The sequence below is a fragment of the Fundulus heteroclitus genome, chromosome 4 (assembly GCF_011125445.2).
Source record: "Fundulus heteroclitus isolate FHET01 chromosome 4, MU-UCD_Fhet_4.1, whole genome shotgun sequence".
Classification (NCBI taxonomy): domain Eukaryota; kingdom Metazoa; phylum Chordata; class Actinopteri; order Cyprinodontiformes; family Fundulidae; genus Fundulus; species Fundulus heteroclitus.
Window position 1 is genome coordinate 39804710 of NC_046364.1, and position 14716 is coordinate 39819425.

The window sequence follows — 14716 nt, forward strand, 5'->3', positions numbered from 1 at the left end:
AGTGCAGGATGTCTAATTATCTTATTTTAGGGGTCAAAATACTCATTCCATTGGCAGATAATCTTATTTACCTGCTCAAATCAAGGACAAATGCACTAATTTTAAGAACATTTTACTTATTTTTAGATCCATTTTTGCCGTGTTCCCGTCCGCTCTTCCTCACTTCCTTTTCTCTCCGCTCCCCCCCGCCAGCTGTTCGACCATGTGGCCGAGTGTCTCGGCGACTTCATGGAGAAGCACGACATCAAAGACAAGAGGCTCCCAGTTGGTTTTACCTTCTCCTTCCCCTGCCAGCAGTCCAAACTGGACGAGGTAAGCGCCTTTTAAAGGTGCGGAGACTGCAGCTGAGGCCAGACTGCAGATATGAAACATTTTGCCGTCTAAGTTCAACCAAATCTACAACCTTTCTCTTGCGTTTTCTGCAGGGCTATCTGATAACGTGGACAAAACGCTTCAAAGCCAGCGGGGTGGAAGGGATGGACGTCGTCCAGCTGCTCAACAAAGCCATTGAGAAACGAGGCGTGAGTGACGCAATCCGTCCTAATGGTTCCAGTCAGAGCGAGGACGCAGAATGCTGATAACATCGAACAAGAGCCGGGGGAAAAGCTGACCGGTGTGGGGCTTTATTCATTTCAGGACTACGAGGCCGACATCATGGCAGTAGTGAACGATACCGTGGGGACAATGATGACCTGTGGCTTCGATGACCAGCGCTGCGAAGTTGGCATCATCATAGGTGGGGCTCTGTCGAAACAGCAGCAGGGTGAGACTCGTTGGTCACAGCGGGTTAAAGCGCAAGCGTCTGCCCTGTTTCTGTGACTGCAGGTACGGGTACCAACGCCTGCTACATGGAGGAGCTGCGGCACATCGACCTGGTGGAGGGAGACGAGGGCCGGATGTGCGTGAACACCGAGTGGGGCGCGTTCGGAGACGACGGGAGGCTGGAGGACCTCAGGACCGAGTTTGACCGAGAGATAGACAGAGGTTCCCTCAACCCGGGCAACCAGCTGTGAGTTAAGCCTCCGCCAAGATGTAGACACGATGGTCGTTAGTCACCCAGCAATTAATGTAAAAAAGGATTAAAATGAGAAGGGCAGCAGTATATATACATGTCTAGACATTTTTCACATTGGGTCACGTTAGAACAGGGGTTCCCAAACTTTTTTAGCCACGCACCCCCTTCAGTGTCCCAACCGGCTTGACGCACCCCCCCCCCCCCCCCCCCCCCAAAAAAAAAATAAAAAATTCTGTTGCAGTTACATCAATTCAACCATCATAACAAAAGTTGTGGGAATAAAATTGGAACATAGTTGGAATTAAACTGCAATAAAGTTGCAAAATCCACAACAGAATCCTGAGGCTTTTGCAGGTGGCTCAGCCTGGAGAGAGAGAGAGAGAGAGAGAGAGAGAGAGAGAGAGAGAGAGAGAGAGGAGAGATAGGAGAGAGGAGAGAGGAGAGAGTAGAGAGAGAGAGAGAGATAGAGAGCGAGATAGAGATAGAAGATCGAGCTAGAGTAGAGAGAGAGAGAGAGCTTCTAGATCCTCTAGAGAGCGCTCGAGCTTCTCTCTAGAGAGCTCTGTCTCTCTCTCTCTCTAGCTCTGAGAGCTCTAGTCTGCTCTAGGAGATAAGAGACCCTAACCAATAATAGAGCGCTCCATAAATATGTTATTAATCAGAGAAATAAAAACTACAGCGGCTACATTCAGCAGGTAAACACGCCCATGACAACACACCTCAGCCCCACCGCCGGTTTGTCCCTGTTTGAATATGCGCTAAAACCGCATCTGTAAAATGAACTGCGCCTGTCTGACTTACAATAAAACGTATTGCAGCGCTGTGTGTGACCATAGTCACACACAGCGCGTGCACCACAGTTTGGGAATCCCTGCCTTAGAACCACAAACATAGGTGTATTTTGGGGGGGTTTATGTGACATTCCAGCTGGAAGTAGAGCTTAACTGTACAGTAAAGGGAAAAGGATGCATGCTTTCTCAGGGTTTTCAAAAATCTAAAAAAATGTGGCATGCGTGTATCTTCAGTTCTCTTTACTATGATGCTGCTTTACTATGACGCTGCTGTGTGTGACCATAGTCACACACAGCAGCATCAGTGCTGGTAGAGGTTCAGAGTCACCGCAACATCGAAAGAGAGACTGTGTCGCTCAGTTTAAGCTTGTAAAAACTTTCGGCCCGAATTCAATTGTCCCTGACGTACACGACGTGAAGCGAGGAACGAGTTGGAGAGACATTTGTCATTGGTTTGCAATTCACTTGTCTCTTGCCTCCGATTCCCTGGTTTCAGCCAACTGAGCATATTTGCAAGAATGTATGAAGTAGAGGGCACAAGCTGCTTCTTCTACGCATTGAAGCACAATGCGTAAAAGAAGATAAATTCATATTAAAATGAAGTGTAGAACAAGACTTTTTAAAATAAACGTATTTTAATGTCAAAAATTTTATTTATTTATTAAATTTCCTGTTTTGACTTTAGTTTCCACAAAGGAAATGTTTATTTACACGTCTTTATGGTGTGGGGAAAAACATTGTGAAACCGCCATTACAGATTTCAGCTTGCGCACCCCCAGGGTGCGCGCACCACCACAGTTTGGGAATCTCTACCTTAGAACCACAACATAGGTGTATTTTGGGGGGGGGGGTTATGTGACATTCCAGCTGGAAGTAGAGCTTAACTGTATAGTAATAGGGATATAGTATAGGGAAAACGATGCATGCTTTCTCATGGTTTTCAAAAGTCTAAAAAATGTGGCATGCGTGTGTCTTCAGTTCTCTTTACTATGATGCTGCTAAATAAAATCCAGTCCAAACAGCTTCCCTCTGAAGTCACCTAACCTGAGTGTGATCTCAGTATAAATCGAGCAGTCCTGAGAAGGCCTCAGAGGTTTGTTATAGAAGATCAGCGTCATGAAGATCAAGGAACACAGCGTCGGGTCAGGGATCAAGATGCGAGGAAGTTTAAAGCAGGGTTAGGTTATAAAACAGTACGTCATGCTTTGAACATCTCACAGAGGTTGAGATGTTAATCAATCATCTGCAAGTGGAAAAGTTCAGGTACGACTACAAGCCTACCAAGAGGGTAGCATTAATTAGAGAAGCAGCCAAGAGAATCTATCGGCAGCAAAAGCCTGGCCCTTGTTAAAGAGGGACGTGAGGAATATTTATGATAGAAATTCATAAAAAAAAAATCAAATTAGCATTTTACATAGAGTCTTGTTGGAGACATAGCAAATATGATAAGGAAGGTGGATTACACATAACACGCTTTAAAACACGTAGAAGTTTGTCGCTTGACAAAATATGAAAAACTGAACAGCTATGAAGAGCTTTTCAAGACACTGTACATATTGATAAATGGTATTTTTCCTCGATGTCTCCTGCAGGTTTGAGAAGATGGTCAGCGGGATGTACATGGGGGAGCTGGTTCGTCTCATCCTGGTTAAGATGGCCCGAGAGGGGCTGCTGTTTGAGGGGAGAATCACCCCCGAGCTTCTTACTAAGGGGACATTCGAGACCAAACACGTCTCAGCAATAGAGAAGTAAGTTTCATCCGATAAGTAGCTTTCTAAAATGTACCTGTTTTTGTCCTGTGTTTATGACAAAGACTTTCATCTTAAATTTCCTGTTAACATTTTCTTTTGTTTAGGAGCAAGGAAGGTTTAAGCAAGGCAAAAGATATTTTAAGTCGACTTGGTGTGGAGCCCTCGGCGGAGGACTGCGTCGCTGTGCAACATGTGTGTATTCTTCAAAAAAAAAAATACAGCTTGGATAATATAATTTTATAAGATGTGATTTAAAGGTATATAGCCACGTAATATACCATGATGCTCTATTCATAGTATTATCCACCTGTATATTATATTCGGTACATATCCAGCTGTAAATTTAGTTCACAATACTAGTTACCTATATATTATATTCATAGGACAAATCTATCAGTAACATTCTGTTTTATAATAGTATTCATCTCTATATTTATTCAGTACATATCCATGCCCTGTATTTATGGAACCATTATTTATCCTGGACTCGCTGCTATTGCACTTCTGGTTAGACCTAAACGGCATTTCGTTGCCCTGTACCTGTGTAATGACAATAAAATTTAATCTAATCTAATCTAATCTAATCTAATCTAATCTAATACGCTTTAAAAAAGACCATCATGATAAAATAAGGTTATACACACCAAGCCTCCATCATCTTGATGGTGTTTTGATGGTCCTTTTTAAGCCAAAAGATAATTTGCTCTCGGGCAGTTTAACAAATATAAAAGACCAACCATTATTAATTAATTAAACCCATCTACAGGAACTTTAAGAGCCTCATATCAGAACATTTACTCACATCAATCAACTCTGCCGTCTGAGCAATGGGCAGCTTTAGCGTCCGCTTTGGTGAACACCAATGTTCATACTGTATTCCCAGCGACATTCCCGTCTTTTCCCTCTTGGAATCATATTTCTTTGCACTTTTTTCACTGAATCTTGGACCTTTCTTTGTTTCACTGGGAGATGCTAATAGCCATTAGCCGCATGCGCAGGACGTACTTCTGCTAAAATCATAAATAAACACGAACGGGCTTTATTTAGTAACAAACTAAGCAAAAACAAAGCATAAAACACCAAAATAACAACTAATACGGCAGCAGGACATGATAATCTTTCATAAAAACTTTGTATGCAACCAGAGTGAGCTACTGACATAGCAATAAAAAAAGTCAAATAATGTGGCTGTACACCTTTAAAGCAGCAGCATGTAAGTTTTGACCCAAGTGTTGGTGTGTACTGATGCTCAGTGCTTGTTGCCCTTCTCAAAAACTCACCTATATAACTTGAGAGGTGCGGATCTGTCATGTGACCTAGAGATCATGTGACCTAGATTGCCGTTTTATGCTTGTCCGAGCTCCCCTTAAACACAAGCGCTAACCTTACATACTTCTACTTTTCTTGTGTTAGAGTCAAAATTAGTCATGGCCGTGGTTATTATAACTAAATACAGTAAATGTAGAACATAAACCTGCATGTCAGCTCTTCTCCTCTGTTGAAGGTCCTGCAGCCTTTCATATTCAGATGATTGAACCTGTTGTCTGCCCCGTCCTTCTCTTCCATGGCTCTTGGAGCTCCTTCCCCCTCTTCCTCCTCCTGGCTATGCCTCCTCCTCTCCCTCTCTGTATCAATAGTAGACTCTCAGTATAATCTACAGGGGTGAACATGGTCTTGTCTTTACAAGTAACTTGATGATTTCTTAATCTGCTGATCCAAAGTGGTCTGCTATAAGGTTCCAGAAGTGGAGGGCGACTCTTTAATTTTGTGCAGCGTTGCCAGTGGCCTTCAGCGGTGCTAAACCTGGAAGTTACAGGTCTAGTGTCCCCTAGTAGCTAAAGGTTACACGGCGATGCTTCAAGCTACTCAGTATGTACTGTTTATGAAAAATAAGCATATACATTATCAGCTGTAATGTAAGAAAAGGGCATTACAGAGTCTGTGTCTCCTCCAAAGCCCCTAGGAACCTTGTTGGAGCCCATGTAATTACAAACTCTTTGAAATCTTTAAAAAAGATTTTAAACAAAATATCTGATATTTGTTATAAAACACATCATGAGTCAAAACTAAGTCTTTTATCGGGATAATCATTCTAAACATATGGCCTACAGAAATGGGGTTCACCAGTCATAAAATCAACCATCCTCTGTCCTAAATCCAGGACTCAAGGCCCTCTGCAGAGAGCTTACAAAGAAATTTAGTCAAAGATCCATTTTAGTTTAAGCACCAATGTTGAAAATAATTGTGCCATCTGTAATTTTGAAGAAAAAAGAAGTAATTGTGTGTAATGAAAGGCTTATTATGAGGCTTTTTACACTCGGCTGCTACATGAATATTCTGCTTTTATCGGCCGTGATCCTGTAGGTTTGTGCCATCGTCTCTCATCGCTCCGCCAACCTGGTAGCTGCTGCCCTGGCAGGCATCCTGATGAGGCTGAAAGAGAACAAAGGAGTGACCCGACTCAGAACCACCGTGGGCATCGATGGCTCTCTGTACAAGATGCACCCACAGTGAGTGTGTCGGTTTAAAAATCCCCCATCTCTACAGCATGTTCACCTGTGGATTAAAACACAGGCTGTTCAGAAACTGGCTAATGTCCTTTTTTTCTGTTTCAAGATACGCCCGGCGCCTCCATAAGACCGTCCGGCGATTGGTCCCCGACTGCGACGTCCGGTTCCTGCTGTCGGAGAGCGGCAGCGGGAAAGGTGCCGCCATGGTGACAGCCGTGGCCTACAGACTCGCCGATCAAACCCGACAAATCGCCAAGACCCTGGCCGAGTTCCGCCTGACGACTGAGCAGCTGCTGGAGGTGAGGAAAGACCCCCCCGCCTTAACTTGCCTAGTCCACCAACATGGTGGATTTTAGACAGCTGACCTTTTGTGTTGTTGCAGGTGAAAAAGAGAATGAGGATAGAGATCCAAAACGGCCTTTCAAAGAGCACCCAGGAGGCTGCCACCGTCAAAATGCTGCCGACGTTTGTCCGCCGCACACCTGACGGCTCAGGTAAACCTCACTCACAGCGTCGCCATCTATGAACTGCTCAGGGTAGAGTAGGGCTGGGCGATAATTCAATAACTATACAGAACTTAGGATAAATAAACATTATAAAGTCTGAGATATAATGTTTATAATGTTTATTTATCCTAAGTTCTGTATTTTTTTTTTATGTTTTATTTATTTGTTTTTTCATTATTTTTTTTAAGCGGGATCCTTTTTACATTTGAGTACTTGATTTCAAATGTATATATTTCTTAAGCTAAGTTGTACATAGGTGGAATTTGCAGGTTCCGCCTACGTCTGTGTGTATGTGGGGCTGGGGGGTTATGTGTTAATGTTCTATTTTGAATTGTTATGCAATGCAAAAAAATCAATAAATATATTGGAAAAAAAAAAAAAATATATATATATATATATATATATATATATATATATATATATATATATATATATATATATATATATATATATATATCGATCGATAGATCTATATCGATGATAGAAAAAAGGGTCAATAAAAAGTTCAATAGAATAAAAGTTTTCCTACCTTCCTTTTTAGCCATGTAGGTTAATATTACAGTCATTACATCCTTCCAACCAATCACAAACGCAGACCCAGGGACCAAGCCCCGCCCCCTTCAAAGAGTTCAGAGGGCACGTGTTCTTTTATCTTTTTTAAAAACTTGCAGTTTTGGTAAAAAGTTGGTTAAATAAAGAGTTGAGTTTGAATTCAGTGTTTGTGTGTTCTTTATCTTTGAATAGGTTGCTAAGCAACAGCATAAAAGGCCAGGGCTGCACTTAAAGTATAGGTTTTGAATTTGTTGATAATCATCGATATTGAGCAATATGATTTCTATTTTATCGATATACTTTTTTTCTATATCGTCCAGCCCTAAGTTAGAGATTTTCTCTGTGACGGTGATTTGTTAAAGATTGATTCTTTTGTATTTATGATCCTCCAAACCATCTGCTACACTTTTTTATTATTAAAATACAAAAAACTTTTCACTTCTAATTACACATGTAAATCATTAACCATACAGGGTACCGCCTCTGTGATCGAGTTGTAATTTCAGCTTCTTAATGCGGAAATGTTTTATGCTTTTATTATTATTACTGTTTTTGGTGTCCCCTTATTCATTCTAACATTACTACCTGCGTGCAGAAAATGGGGATTTCCTGGCTTTGGACTTGGGAGGAACCAACTTTCGAGTTCTGATGGTCAAGATTCGTTCTGGGAAGAAGAGATCGGTGGAGATGCACAACAAGATCTACGCTATTCCTCTGGAGGTGATGCAGGGCACAGGAGAGGAGGTGAGGTCCATGGGAGATCAAAGTATGGGTGAAAAGCTTGAACTCATGTTTACCAGATTATATGGTGGGGATTAAGATACTTTGCCAGGTACGTGGAGCAGGATGCTTGTTGGTTTCGAGATAAAGATCAAGGCTGGAAGGAAAATCTGCACACAGAGAGGGTGATTGGTTCAGATTAGGATCAAATTAACGGTCTTTAAAGCTTAGATTTGAACTTAACCGATTTGCACTGGCTAAAGCTAATCTGCTACATCCTTTAGATCTTCCTCACCCTTAGGATGAAGGCTGTGAATCTCGGAATGGATGGAGTGTTTTGCAATCTTTCCACCCTGTGTTTAGATCCATTAAGGACTTTTTTAAGGCTTTATAGTAGTTCTATCCCCATCGCTCACATTCACGGACTTTAGTTGTTGCAGGAAGCTTTGTCGAGTCTTTTGTTGACATTCATTGAGTCCAATTTAGGTACGTTTGAAACAAAATTTGTGAACAAGTTATAGACCATATTAATTACATCGCTGTGAAAAAGTTTTCGCCCCGTTCACAGATTTCTGCCGGTTTTTGCGTGCTTTTTTTTTTGTTCACATTTAATGTTTTAGATCAAACTTTAATATCAATCATATATATAATTGGAGTAAATACAAAATGTAGTTTTCAAATAGCGATTTAATGAATTAAGGGAGAAATATATTTAAATCAAATGGGCTTTTTGCGATAATTTAGCGCCGTGTATCCTTTTTACTAACCACACCCAGGGCTGATTACCGACCTGCTGATCTGAGAAATCACTTGAGTAAAACCTATCTGACTGCATGAAGTAAAGGGAAAAATCTAAAAAAAGCAACAAATCATAGTCAGATCTAGAGAAATTTAACAACAGATGAGAGACGAGGTCTGTCCAGAAAGGGCTGGTCCGACAGTCCTGGAGCTTTGGGAAAACCACTGCTAATTAAAAAGAGCCCAAAGTGGGCCTCCCTTTACATTTGGCGTTAAGCTAACACAGCATTTCAGAAACACGGTGGTGGTAGTTTAATGTTCTGAGAGGCTGCTTTGCTGCTTCAGGACCCGAACAACTTGCCATAAACCGATGGATTCATGAATTCTCCTCTCCATTAGTTTATGAGCCTCTGGCCACAACACAAGGGTGGAACAACCAGTTATCGGGTTCAGGAGACACTTTTCACAAAGATCCAGGTCCAGATAGTTTACCTAAATAAATATGATAGTCTTTTAAAAACTTTGCTGAAGTAATCCGTCCGATATTAAGATGTGTTTTATGTTCTGAAACATTTAGGAAAATCCGTATGGGAGCAAATGCCTTTTCATGGCATTGTGTATTCAGACCTGTTATTGTCAGTTTTATTGTGTAAGAAGCTGTGGCTTACGTTAAGATTTCAACCATTGAATTGAAAATCTGATGTGATATTATTGAGCAGTTGGAGGAAGTAAGAGCTGCGTATTTTAAATAATGTTCTTCTGTTGCAGCTTTTTGATCACATAGTGCACTGCATCAGTGACTTCCTGGACTACATGGGGATGAAGAACGCACGTCTTCCTCTGGGCTTCACCTTCTCGTTCCCGTGCCGTCAGACGAGTCTGGATGCCGTGAGTCCGCCGCGGCCGCGCTCTTGAAAACGCTCTTCCAGACGCTTCAGAGTGGCGCGTGACGCTGTGCTATTGTGTGCAGGGCATCTTGGTGACTTGGACCAAGGGCTTCAAGGCGACAGACTGCGAGGGAGAAGATGTGGTGGGGCTGCTGAGGGAGGCCATCAAGAGAAGAGAGGTAAGATTTGAAGCTGAGCGTCGTTCGGTTTGAAGTGGTAGGTTGAAGGCTGCGTTTGAGCATCATGGCTGCTTCCTCAGGAGTTTGACCTGGATGTGGTGGCCATCGTCAACGACACGGTGGGAACCATGATGACCTGCGCCTACGAAGAGCCGACCTGTGAGGTTGGCCTCATTGCCGGTGAGAACAGTCGCTCTATGTGACAAAGATTCATTCTCCTGTGCTGCGGCGGCTTGAAGTGTGCCTCCGGCTGCAGGAACCGGCAGCAACGCCTGCTACATGGAGGAGATGCGCAACATCGAGATGGTCGAGGGCGACGAAGGACGCATGTGCGTCAACATGGAGTGGGGGGCTTTCGGAGACAACGGGTGCCTTGACGACTTCAGGACGGAGTATGACAACACCGTGGATGAACTCAGTCTTAACCCAGGGAAACAAAGGTGCTTTTATAGAAGAACAGAAATACTTCCATGATGTTTCCCAGATGTACTCTTTGATCAGGGTGCTTGCGCAAGTCTTGAAAGTCTTAATAAGTATGGAATTTTGAAACACTGTTTTCCAGACCTTGAAAAGTCTTGAATTTTTTGTTAAAGTCTTAATAAAGTATGGGAAAAAAATGTGTGGTAGAATTTTACAGTATGCTCAAAGGCATTCTGAAATGAGAAATGGGAAGGTAGGCTATAAAACTATAATTTTACTAACTGGTCACGTACTGTATTAGCCTAATGGAATCAAACACTTGTTTGATGTGAAATTCATGTACTTGTGATTTTCATGTTTTGAAATGTTTTCATCAGTAAAAGCATAATTTACTGTGAATAATGCATTTGTTCATTGAATACTAGCCTATAAAAATTAACATTTCTAATAAACAGTTTGTACAATCTCAACCAATGAAGTAGGCAATAGGCACACAAGTATACAAGTACATAAAGTTAAGGTCTTGGGGGAAAAAAAATATCAGTTTTAAAAAAGTCTGGAATTTTAATTTGGAAAAAGAGCAAGCACCCTGTTTGATGCTTTCAGTCCTGGAGCCTTTCTAGATGTTTGTGTTTCAATGTTGTAGGTATGAGAAGATGTGCAGCGGCATGTACCTGGGTGAGATCGTGAGGAACATCCTTATAGACATGACCAAAAAAGGATTCCTGTTCAGAGGACAGATCTCTGAAACCCTGAAGACCAGAGGCATCTTTGAAACCAAGTTCCTCTCGCAGATAGAAAGGTAAAACACAGTCCTGGGCTTCTGTCTCCTCCAGAGGCAACCTCACCGTGCGAATGAAGCCAGCTAAAGTTTGAAAGCAAAATTAAGAAATTTGTTTCTTATTTTCACAATGTTTTTAATCTGGAATCTCAACATTTATGGTTTAGGTTAGTTTGAATGAATTAATCCTAGCGTTTTGTGTCTCCAGTGACAGACTGGCTTTGCTGCAGGTCAGATCCATCCTGCAACACTTAGGACTGGACAGCACTTGTGATGACAGTATCATTGTCAAAGAGGTACGTTGAACCGAAAGCGTCAGCCTTATTATACGTATTCCAAACGACATATTATAAACTAGAAGCTAATCCAGTCATGAACTCGCTGGAGCGTGCGTGAATTCTGTGAAAGTAACGAAGAAGCTCATTTATATCCCTTATCGCCTGGAGAGAAACGTGCGTGACTGGGCACACGCTGGGGGAACAGCAGCAAACAGACCTGTTTGTTCTCCAAGTTTGATGAATGATATCCATGTTCTGGTGCTGCAGACTGTGGCAACTTTGACTGCGTCCAATTCGTTGGATGTTGCAATGATGATAAGGCTCTGTATCGGTAGGTCTGTGGAACAGTGTCGCGGCGTGCCGCTCAGCTGTGTGGGGCAGGGATGGCGGCTGTCGTCGATAAGATAAGAGAGAACCGCGGACTGGAGCATCTGAACATCACTGTGGGAGTTGACGGCACGCTGTACAAATTACATCCACAGTAAGTTTAATACAAGCAGCTTTTTCATTTAGTTTTGGCAGGTTAATCAAATACGAACATGTTACTTTTGGTGTGACAAAAAGGAAGTGTGGCTCCCATCTCGTTAATCTCAGTTTGGATTTTCCCGTAGAAACCTTTTTAATGGTGCTGTTCCAATATCTCACTATTATGTTTTTAATAAAGAGCTTTGAATAAAAATAAGGTGTTGTAAAGGCAATGCCTTTATTTGGAGGGAATAACACTCTTTATAGTGGGTTTTTGAAGCTTTTCTGAATAATATGACTCATTAGTTCTTCCCACGCTTCTCGTCTCTCCACGTTAATTGCATATTTAGAGGTTTACCATACTAATTAGCAGGGCTTTTAGGGATGGAGGAGTAAAATCAATACTCTACATTGATTTACTCTAAGACAAGTGTGTCTCATTTAAGCATAGATCTGAGTATTGGGACAGAAAATGACTAACATTGAATATATTCTGAATTGCAGTCGTTAATTCAAACAGGGCTGCAAATATATTGTGAACAAGTTATCATCACTATATCACTGTGTACAATATCACAAAGAACAGTTTGGAGTGCCATAATTGTTTGTGAATATAATCTTAAGAGTTACTTAGTCCTTTCTATGGGAAAGAAAAGTAAAAACGTAATGGCAGAACTAGCTCCTCCTGTGAGAGAAACACAGCTACGCAGATAAGCTCCTAGTCAGTTTTCAAGTCTAGAGATTGAACATCTGAATACTAATATGGGTTATTGTAAATTTACTCTATATTTGATGACAGAAATGCATGATATCTGGAGAATCTGGGATACTATTGCTGAAAATTGCAAAAATACAAAATGTGTCCATTATTCTCTGTGATCTCTAGCATCTCGGCCCCTAAACATCTAGAGATTCAAAATTTCTTTGTTGTCACCACAACAACAGTTACTTTTTGGATACTCCGGCTAAGAGTACACATAAAAGACAACAGGCAATCAAAAAAGGTTATAGGTTTTTTTCACATTATAGTGTGCAAAAGATAAAAAAAAATAAAAAAATAGAGATATACATTGGATATACATCCAATGCATATCTCTGCATTTACAGTCCCTCCAACTGGCCAAATATATTAATGATATGCACAGTGTGAATATGGGACGATTAAAACATATCCTACCAAAGATTGCATCCAAGCAGGTCTTTGCAACTGATTTGCACAAGCTAATGACGATTTTGGGCTGAAATATTGGGCATTTCTAGTCATTGAGATCTTTATCAGGTTTGGGGGATTAATGGCAGTGAAAGTCCACCAAAAAGGCCGGCTCTATTATCAAGAGGCAGATTTTCATGCTGGCATCTGGGAATGTTAAGAGAGCAAACCTTGATATTTTGATGTTGCACTCAATCCAAGTTAGTTGTTGTTTTTTTATTGCATATGATCTTGTAGTTGTTAAAGAGGAATCTTTAGAAGCCGCCTGTTTCACGAGTCAGCCGCTGCAGCACCAGCCCATAATAAGTGTGCATAAAGAAATAAGGCGGACATCAGGGATCAAGCACCAACCAGCAGCATTGCTGGTGATAATCGCCACATGGCCCGTTCCTTTACATCCCCTCACATACTCAACTCTGTTTCCACCTTCCTTAGCGGTGCCAAGAAGTTCCAGCAACAGCTTGACTTAAACCTGCCATTTCTGCCCCTGAGTTTTTTGTTTTTTTTTAAATCACCTTAGTACATTTTGTGCTGTGTTAAAAACAGAAGAACAGAGGAACTTTTGCAAAAACGCACTGTACGTGAGCTAATAACTACTGCAGGAATGTAAAATGTCATGCCTCTGCGCTCTGGAACATGCCGATCAAGTCAAGTCATGTTTTTAAAGGTCAGAGCTGAATATGAGACTTGTTGTCTGATCTGTAAATCAATAAATACATTTTGCATTTTATTGTAATATTAATGACACAGTCAGGTAGAGTTGAGCAAAACATTTTGATCAAACATTCAAAGGAACCAGTTGAGGGAGTCAGAATCTGTCCCCCACTTGACCTCAGGCTGTTTCATTGTAAACCAACTTCATTTCCTTCTGTTCATCCAAGTTTGTGTCAAATCTCCTGTTTCTGCCTGCAGTTTCTCCCGGATCATGCACCAGACTGTCTGCGAACTGGCCCCTCAGTGCACCGTCAACTTCCTGTTGTCCGAGGACGGCAGCGGCAAGGGAGCCGCTCTCATCACGGCTGTGGGCTGCCGGATCAGGGAAGAGCTCAACAGTAAATAAGAAGGAGAAAAAAAATCGATTTCACCCCATTCCTCCTGGACACGTCATCTTCTTTGCTCTGAAACGGACATTACATTCGACCCCCTCACACTCCAGCTGCTTCTTTATCCCTGCGTCTGCCTGAGACAGTTTAGCAGCAGAGGTTCTAGTTCAACCAGATCTAACAGCAGCCAGCCTCTTTAGGGATGCATTTTTTGTGATTTCAAAGCTCAACATTATCGTAAGGATAAAATATTTGCTTTGATACGTAAATAAATATGATAAAAATGTATTTTTATTATATTATTTATTTAATTTTACCCACTCCTGGTTTCACCTCTGTCTCCCCCTGGGGGATTGCTCCCGCTACTGCAAGTCTGTCAGTTTTCCTGTGTTGCAAAAGAAAAGTTTCTTTTGTGACACATCCAGGACATAAAAAACAGACCATTTAGACCAAAGCATGTCTGTCTGCTGCCGTTCTAGTCTTATTATTTTTACAGGATGACTTTAATACATATATGTGTGGAGAAGGAAGGGAATATTTGAGGTTTTTAAAGTCTCACCCAGTTATGATGCAGTGTATTCTGCATGATTATTTATTATTTTTGTGTTTAGAAATATTGCTGTTGCAAACATAACTCGCACAGCGGGCTGCTGGCTAATATTCCCTGACTTTATTTTTCTTGAGCCCCGTCAGAGGAGCCCGCACAAGTCTTAATTTTTACGTGTCTGCTGATTGCGCATGTCTGCTCTGCTCTCTGACTGCAATGCGTCAAGTTAGCTTTTACTCACTGTAAACCGCGTCATGCTGTTGGTACTAATCGCAGCAGCTAGAAGGAGGGCTGCTGGGTTTTAGGAGTCCTGGCCGTCCCCA

The 14716-nt window shown here is 41.7% G+C and overlaps 1 protein-coding gene across 2 annotated transcripts in view; it reads left to right on the top strand.

The window, feature by feature from the left end:
- Nucleotides 1-14134, top strand: part of LOC118556411 (hexokinase-1-like) — a 34736-nt gene extending 20602 nt beyond the window's left edge. The window contains exons 4-21 of one of the 2 annotated variants that reach the window (XM_036136549.1): nt 193-312; nt 426-521; nt 637-736; nt 826-1009; nt 3399-3554; nt 3662-3749; nt 5922-6067; nt 6174-6366; nt 6450-6561; nt 7721-7869; nt 9352-9471; nt 9554-9649; nt 9730-9829; nt 9906-10089; nt 10716-10871; nt 11059-11146; nt 11464-11609; nt 13716-13863. In XM_036136549.1, coding sequence (XP_035992442.1) covers nt 193-312; nt 426-521; nt 637-736; nt 826-1009; nt 3399-3554; nt 3662-3749; nt 5922-6067; nt 6174-6366; nt 6450-6561; nt 7721-7869; nt 9352-9471; nt 9554-9649; nt 9730-9829; nt 9906-10089; nt 10716-10871; nt 11059-11146; nt 11464-11609; nt 13716-13863 — 2382 coding nt within the window. Of the gene's footprint in view, nt 1-192; nt 313-425; nt 522-636; nt 737-825; nt 1010-3398; nt 3555-3661; nt 3750-5921; nt 6068-6173; nt 6367-6449; nt 6562-7720; nt 7870-9351; nt 9472-9553; nt 9650-9729; nt 9830-9905; nt 10090-10715; nt 10872-11058; nt 11147-11463; nt 11610-13715 lie in introns of both variants that reach the window. The other variant, XM_036136547.1, reaches the window with a different exon arrangement.
- The last annotated feature ends 582 nt before the right edge of the window (nt 14135-14716 follow it).